Source organism: Chaetura pelagica, unplaced genomic scaffold, assembly GCF_000747805.2.
Source record: "Chaetura pelagica isolate M959 unplaced genomic scaffold, ChaPel_1.0 scaffold328, whole genome shotgun sequence".
Classification (NCBI taxonomy): Eukaryota; Metazoa; Chordata; class Aves; order Apodiformes; family Apodidae; genus Chaetura; species Chaetura pelagica.
In genome coordinates, this window is record NW_009954216.1 from 1,841,467 (window position 1) to 1,849,808 (window position 8,342).

Genomic DNA, 8,342 nt, shown 5'->3' on the forward strand with positions numbered 1-8,342 from the left:
TAGGGAAAATAGTGGAGCTTGTAAGCATTTCAGTAACCTAAAAGAAAAATAGGTGAAATTTTGTTTTTAATAACACTTATTCATATCTATCCCAAGAGACCAGGTTTTGTATTTGGAAAAGCCACACATGCACAGAACAGTTGTTGGAGCCCCTGAAATTTTAGGCAGCTGAGTTGGGAACTGGTGCAATGAACTGGTGCTGGGACCTTCCCAGTGGTTCCAGTCTGGACAATTTCAGGGGGTCTTCAGCGCTGAACCTCCCTTGTTCCTGGAAACTGCTTAGTGGCCTGAGTCTGGAATATTCTGAAATGATTTGTGAGTCTAATTTTCTACAGTGCTTGGGAGCCTTTGTGCACACCTTCTGGGGCTTTGGTGTCTTATGGCTGCAGAACAAGTGAGACTTTCCACTTACTTAATATAATCATTTATAATTTGCATTCCCAGAAGCATTTATGGTATTTCCAAAGCAGAGTGTTGCTTTGAAAGGAAATATTACTCAACTATTGCTTTTTTTCATTGATGGCTATTTCCTTTGTCATTCATGCTTCTTACATGGCCCCTATTGCAGATCTTTCACTGATGCTGTGCCCTGTATAAGGCCCATTCCCACCTCAGTTAAGCTATTGACCTCGTCAGCAGTAGCTCCAAGAAGGGAAATCTCTTGTCCTGGTCTCAGTAAGGAGCCCCGAGCTCTCAAGGCATGGAAAGCAGATGTGTGGCTGGAACTCCTGCCTTCCCTCAGTGTCGTGTTCTTGCTCACTTTGTATGAAACAAGGCAGAGGTTTACACCCCCCTCTTTGATCTGGTGGTGTGTGTCGTTCCACCAGAATCAGCTGCTGATGAAAATGAAACATGCAGGTGGCAAACACAGTCGTGCATCGGAGTCCCACGCGAAGACATGGGCTGGTGTGGTTCCTGGTGCTTTCCCAGGAGCTTTCCACGGATAAAGTTCACCCATTTGGTTTTCCTCTGTTGTAGGTGCCCCCTTGGCCCCACTCCCTTCCACCCCCACCCCAGTGTTGGACAGTAGCACCTGACTAACCAGCCTCTCCCTGTTCCACGTGTCTTGTAGGTCGATGAGATGCAGTGGGGCAGAGGGGTGCGGGAGGTCCCGCCCTCGGTCTGCAGCCTGCCCTGCAAGCCAGGGGAGAGGAAGAAGATGGTGAAGGGGATGCCGTGCTGCTGGCACTGCGAGCTCTGCGACGGCTACCAGTACCAGGCTGACGAGGTGACCTGCCTGCTCTGCTCCTACAACGAGCGGCCCAACGAGAACCGCACGGGCTGCCGCTCCATCCCCATCGTCAAGCTGGAGTGGCACTCGCCCTGGGCCGTCATACCCGTCTTCTTGGCCATGCTGGGGATTATTGCCACCATTTTTGTCATGGCCACGTTCATCAGGTACAACGACACTCCCATCGTCCGGGCTTCCGGGAGGGAACTCAGCTACGTCCTGCTAACAGGGATCTTCCTGTGCTACATCATCACCTTCCTGATGATCGCCAAGCCCGACGTGACCGTCTGCTCCTTCCGGCGGATCTTCCTGGGCCTGGGGATGTGCATCAGCTACGCGGCCCTGCTGACGAAAACAAACCGCATCTACCGCATATTTGAGCAGGGCAAAAAGTCAGTGACAGCGCCCAGGCTGATCAGCCCCACCTCCCAGCTGGCCATCACCTCCAGCTTGATATCTGTCCAGCTCCTAGGGGTCTTCATTTGGTTCGCGGTTGACCCACCCAACATCATCATAGATTATGATGAGCAGAAAACTATGAACCCCGACCAAGCCAGGGGGGTTCTCAAATGTGACATTACGGATCTACAAATCATTTGCTCCTTGGGCTATAGCATCCTCCTCATGGTTACGTGTACTGTGTACGCCATCAAGACTCGGGGTGTCCCAGAGAACTTTAATGAAGCTAAGCCCATTGGATTCACTATGTACACTACCTGTATAGTGTGGCTTGCCTTCATTCCCATATTTTTTGGCACTGCCCAGTCAGCCGAAAAGGTAGGTGGAAAATGAGCAAACGTGCCTCTGATGTATCAGGACTGAGTGCAGCTGTAAGCAACGTGCTGGTGTTCAGCTTGACACAGATCTTAGGAGCAGCCATCCAGCCGGCTCGCTCCTGGGACACGTGCAATGGTTGGCTCTGCTTCCCTTCTGCGCTCAGCTGGTGGGCTCTTCATTTGATAAACTGGCAAATGATCAATAGCAATCATATCAGCTATTTGTTTTATTGTTGTATCCATTTCAGTTGTATCCTTTCGGTAGGACCCATGGGAATTAGCTGTCACGTTGTCCAGAGAGAGGCATCTCTTAACTAAATCATGTTGAATACAAGGTGTAAGCAAAAAAATACCTGTCAAAAACCAGTCGAGTAGACAGACAGGTGTGCTTCTGGAGCTCGGCACTGAGGGCAGTGCTTGGCCTGGTGGGTGCTGTGCTTCTCAGATGGCAGCCCCAGGGCACGTGGCAATTGTCCTGTGCCCCAGCTGCTGAGGCTGGACTGACCCTTGCAGTCTTGCAGGGGTTGTTTTTAAATACAATTAGGACAATACCATTCATTTTCCAACACATTGCTGGAAGGTCTATTGGCAAGACAAAACCTTTTCAGATTTGCACTGGAGGTATTTGAAAAGGGGGACCCTTCATAGCTTTTGAGTAAACAGCCTCCAAGAAGTGAAAAATCGACCTGCTGCTCCGGAGTGCAGGGCTCAGTCTGGCCAGGGGGACTGAGCTTTGCAACCCTGTTACCTCACGGGTCTCAGGTCCCTTCTGTGTGTTCCTGTTGCTGCCCAGGTGGCTCCAGGTAATGCTGGGGGATAGAGAGCTAGTGTTACTGCTCTCTGAATCTTCTTTAGAGAGAGCTGTGATTTCACAGTGATCTGGCAAATGCCTGCAAGCCCAGTCTTGATGGAGAAATAGAAATACTAGGCTGTCCTGAGCTGCTGTCAGACTGTTTTATCCTCCCAGCCCTGACCCCATCTACTTCCCCAGCATACTCTGACTGAAGCCAGGCATCCTTTGCCTTGCCTCAAATGTTCTCCCCCAGATTTTGCATGGATTTAGCAGCACAGTCAGCTAACTCCACCTAACTGAACCCAAACTTCCCTGTGCAGGAGAGACCTTTGGCTTCTTGCTACTCTTTTTTCCCTTCTATCTTCCTTTCAGGTTTGTTCTTTCACACAAGGCTTGGAAAATCTCACTGCTGTGGATAAAATGACTGCATCTTTTAAAGGAGTAAGCAAATTTCAGCTCCCAGCTAACACATCTCCTTTTGTGCCAGGGATATCATTTCCAAATTTGTAGCTGTTAACACTTTTGGGTTATTGAAGTCACATGGCAGGAAAATGCTGGGTGATAGCTGGGCAGGTCTGTGCTTTGGTTACAGGTCTCATCCATAGGAAGGACCAGAGCTTTGGTCTTTGCAGTTCGGGAGGTTGGTCATACAGAGCTGCAATTGTTTTGGCCTCAGCTGGCTGCTGGACCAGAGGATGGCCCAGGAGGAGCCAGAGGTGCTGGAGGTTTTCACCTGTCATGTCACCTCTGCAATGGGCTGTACAGGCAGCCTATGCATCCCTAAAGGGAATTAATTTCAATGGGAAAGGAGGTCTGCCAAGTCTTGCAAATGCTTCCAACACCTACTCTCCCTGTGGAGGGAGAGATAAGAAGCAGCATAAGCAGCTTTAAAGGCTGTTGGATGTGTTTGTAGCCATGGTCTGATGCAGGGAGCACAGTGCAGCTTTGAGCTCCTGCCTGGGGAGGCTTCAGGCTGCAGGTGACCAAGATGAAGTGCTTTAAATTGTTGTCTACAAAGATTGAATAGGTGATAGAAAGACCTAAAGAATTTCAAAGGCTGCTGCCAGCATTGAAGACCATTTAGTAGGAAAAGCTGTAGGTTTCCATGCAGTCACAGAGCAGAATTAGCCTGCACTTCTTTGCAAGTGTGAGATTCTTGTACAAATTCATGTAGGACAGCAAAAGAGCTGCTGATTAACTCAGTCTCACACAGAGCACAGAAGAGGGCTTAGGAAGCAGCCCTTCCTTTTGCTGTGCTCCAGCCCAGGGGCACATCCCACCCCGCTGCACCAAGCCAGTGGCACCAGCTGCTGCTGCTCCCTGCAGCCCTGGGGGACACTGGGGACAGGGGACTCCAGGATCTGCCACCCCCTGAGCTCCTGCCGTGCTGCTGGGGCTGGGCTGGCTGCAGCCCCTGGGATGGAGAGCTGCTGTGGTCAGCCCAACACATGGCCCAGTCTGACCCTACCTGCAGGGCTGTGTGGCTGCCCTGAGGTCTGGCACCTGCGGGGTCCCATGGGTGCTGCAGCCCCTTTGACCTGCACACGATGCCAAACCTGGGTGCTCTGAAACCTCTGGCTTTGCTGGTGGGGCTTTCCCCCTTCTGCTCTGCATGGAGAGCAAGGGGCAGGAGCTTTGCTGCTTTGCTTGCTTTTGTTTTCTTTGAGGAGGGCTGAGGGGGCTGTACCTGGCTGTGGTGGGTAGTGATTTCCTGTCAGATCTTTCCTCTGGAAAAGATTGTGCTTAACCTTAGCCACACGTCTTCACTGAAATGGAAATTGCACCTGCTGAAAATCTCATGCAACGCAATCTTTTAAACTGAGAAATGGTGTTATATATAACGTTGTGGTTTTCATTGTGTGGATTTATTTCATTGTGTCGATAAATACAAGCAGGATGTTTGGTAGGAGCACATTGAAAACACGTACCTGGTTCAGTGGGGGAAATAACAACCACAGCAGCAAAAAAAAGATCTGGATCTATGCTCAAGTAATTCATAAAGGGCAAATCATTCCAGCAGTAGCAGTTGCAGCAGACTGGTGTGGTTTGAGGCGAGCTGGATGTCAGGGTGGGAGATAAACCCTTCTGGGTAGGGGGTGGCACATAGAAAAGCAAATTCCTCACCTGTGCACAGCTCACTTCTCCTGGCTTGCTAAACATTCAGAAAGCAGATCACCAGTTGGAATTTGCAGGCTGGGTTTGGCACTGCAGCCTGTGGTTCCCAGTGGAAGTGGAATATGGGTGTCCTTTCTGTGCTCCCCTGTGCTTTGGGCTCCTTTGGCTTTGGTGCAACGTGCACGGAGCTGTCGTTCCACCCCTGGGAGTCACTGCTGTGCCCTGGGGTCTGTGCTTCAGGGTGAGCTCTTGTGTGCTTTCTGTCGTTACTAGTAGATATTCTAAAATGCTGATGTACCCTTTGTTTGAGTGACTGGAATGTTGTCATGTCTTTGCTCAGAAAGATCCTTCCCTTGAGTGTGTGTTTGGTAGAAAGGCACTAAAGGAGAGAAGCCCCTGCAGAGGGGAGGAACTCACTTCACTGTTCAACTCTGAGCAGCTCCTAAGGATTAAAACCATCACCCACTGAAGGTCCAGAGGGTGTTGGGGTTGAGGACAGGGACTGGTGTCCATCCCCACCTGCTGCCCAGCTCCTCTGTGACACTGCTCAGCTTCCTCACCCGTGTGCTGGGAGCAGGACTGTAGGGATGACACGCTGCCTTTGTGCCCCTGGTGCCATTCCTTGTGACAAGAAAACTATTTTAAATTATCTACTGATTTGGGTGAATCTCACCAGAAACAAGGTGGCCTTAAAGAGCTGCTAAACCTATTACAGGAGTTGTAGGTGGGTGGTGGAGTCCCACTTCTGGTTTGCAGGAGGATCTCCTAAGGTAGATGAGATAAAAAGCACATCCCAAATTTAGAGTCAGTTTTTGGAAATAATGTCTTTTATTTAATGGAGCAGGAAGTATGTGCTGGGAAACTGTGGCAATATTGGGCCTGGGTGTGTTGGTGGTGTCATAAGGAGATGAATAGGGCAGGAGGAATTGCTGGGGTTTGGGTTAAAAAACCTTAGGGTGGGTTTTTTTCTCAGTTCTCTGTTTCCCTTCCTCCTGACAATGCTCAGCTCTGATTATGAAGGTCTATGAGGTCATAAACTATTTTCTTCTCCTACAGTTATTTAGAATTAGCCAATATACACTGTTGCTTAGTTGAAATTTCCTGAATGTAACAGTGAAAAATTGGGTCCCTTGAATGGCAGCCCTGAGCACCAGGCTGCTCTGTGAGCAGCTCCCCCAGCCCCATGGGGGCACTGGGCCTGTCCCGGGGACCCCTCCTCAGCACCTGCAGCTCAGGGGGCTTCCTGCCAGCAGGCTCCCCTCATCTTGGAGGAGGGATGCAAAGTGGAAACTTGCCAGAGCTCTACCTGTTATCTTAAAAGAAATGATTGTGTTCATGGTTTGAAGTCCATGTCTGTGCTCCTTAACTATGTACAGACCTACTGGTGTATGTTGCATATTCCCCTAAGGCCTTATTTTTTCAAATTATGTCATTGAACTAATATAGAGGGATAGGTCATCATTACATTTGTATGTTTCACAGAGGGTTTTTGCCTGTGTAGCTGTGATTATTTTTATTTAGTAATTGCTAAAATTAAAATAATACATTTCTGGATATGTCTACAAGTTAGAATTGACTGTCAACAGGCTTCTGAATATATTCTCCAAATGGGATGTTGTTCTTTTTAAAGCATTTTCAGGACTTTTTTCCAAGTTAAAATAATTATAAAGATTTGGAGAGAGTGATGATGGTTTCCAAGCCACTGTGGTCTTCCTGCTTGGGAGCCTTATTCATCCTGGAATGAAGAGAAGCAGAGGAGGATTGACCAGGTGGTCATTGTTTTCCATCACTTTATTTCTGCATCCAGATTGCACAAACCTTTTGGCTGAGGGCTCTTTTTAATGGTAACACAACCACTACAAAATCTGAGGTCCTTAATCAGGTCTCTTCTTCCCCTTTCCTTTCTGTTTCTCTATTTTTTTAATGCCCATTTTATTCAGATCAATAAGCAGTGCAAGTCAGGTATAATTGGCAGCAAAATTTTTACTTACTGTGTTGAATGTTACAAAATACTATAATTTGAAGGTGCAGGCTGAGTGGATTCTTGTTCAGATTAAATAATCTGAATGTTAGGACCAAAGCACTTCAGTGTATGATCTGTTTTTTGGTAAAACTAAGTTACCCTTCAATTCTCTTTAACACGAATACTGATTAAGCAGGTAGGACACACATTTGTTTTCCCCCCTGGGAAGGCTTGAGGTGATAGTTGCTAAAGTAACTCTGCATATGTGGATTTGGGAGTTATGAGGATTTTAATGCAACATTTGTTCAAGTTTTGTATTGCTGGATGGTGGAGAAAATCAGTCTTAGAGGCTCAGAGGGAACGGGACTTTGAGTCTAGATAATTTGGGGCTCATGCAAGGGCAGCTGTGAGATGTAGCTTTCATTGAAAGGAGCATTGTAGTAGAAGTACCTGCTTAAAGCTCATTAACCACTAATATTAATTTATCTTGGAAATGCAAAAAACATGGAATAATGACCTGACATTAGTGCTGCCCTGAGGCAAGGCTGAGCTGCAAAGCAGCTTCCCTTCATTTCAGTGACAGCCCCACAGGCTGGAGCTGGAAGGTCTGCAGATCTGCCAAGAAAAGAGTATACAATAAAGTCCACTTTTGTGGAGTATTGGTCTATTGACAGGGAGGCTTTCATGTGAATTGAGAGAAAATTAAATGTTCTTTGAAATGTAGAAATTAAATAAGCAGTGGAAATTTTTTTGGTGATAACCTCTATTACAAAAATTATCCTGGTGGCTGGTGTTCTTGCTATCAGGCTATATTAAGAGCAGGACTGTAAAAGTATATAGAAAACCTTTTGAATTCCTTCATGTGTCTATAGAGTTTTTCAAAGCTAATTTCTGTAGAACCAATCAAAAAGCACACAACTTCTTGGTGAAGTTCTCCATAAGATTTATTACCTTCTGTGTTTGTTTTGTCTTCCAAGTGGAAAGGGACGTTCTTCCTAGTAAAAAAACAGCACAGAAGGCTTGTAAATGTGTCACTGCTACTAATGACTTAGCCTGGAAAAAAAAATATTATCAGTATTTACATCCACCTCATTGCAGCCCTGAGGGCTACAGGGGGGCTTGAGTTCTGGATTCATGGATTGTTTCACATGCTTGTTTCTCTGTCCCTGGTGTTTTGGTGGGAGGTTTCGTCCCTAAACAACCAGACACCCACTGAGCCACCACTCCCCAACAGACCTGGCTTCTGCTGTTCCCAGCTCCTGAAGGGGAGGACAGCTTGGGAAAAAGGGGCTAGAATCATAGAACCATCCTGGTGGAAGATCATCAAGCCCAACTAGCACAGACTGGGTTGCTTCCCAGTGTTGGCTGTTGGCTTTGGATGATACAGGCAGGATACCTGCTTAGTGGGGTGCTGCAAGAGAAAAGGATTTGGAAAAAGAAAGGGGGGGGGGGGGGGGGCGACAA

At 47.6% G+C, this 8,342-nt stretch overlaps 1 protein-coding gene across 1 annotated transcript in view; it reads left to right on the forward strand.

Moving 5' to 3' along the window:
• GRM7 (glutamate receptor, metabotropic 7) overlaps positions 1-8,342 on the forward strand; it is a gene marked incomplete at its 5' end in the record, with an annotated part of 215,858 nt that overhangs the window by 179,614 nt on the left and 27,902 nt on the right. Inside the window, one exon of the mRNA XM_010003352.1 lies at positions 1,073-2,008. Coding sequence (XP_010001654.1) covers positions 1,073-2,008 — 936 coding nt within the window. The remainder of the gene's footprint in view (positions 1-1,072; positions 2,009-8,342) is intronic.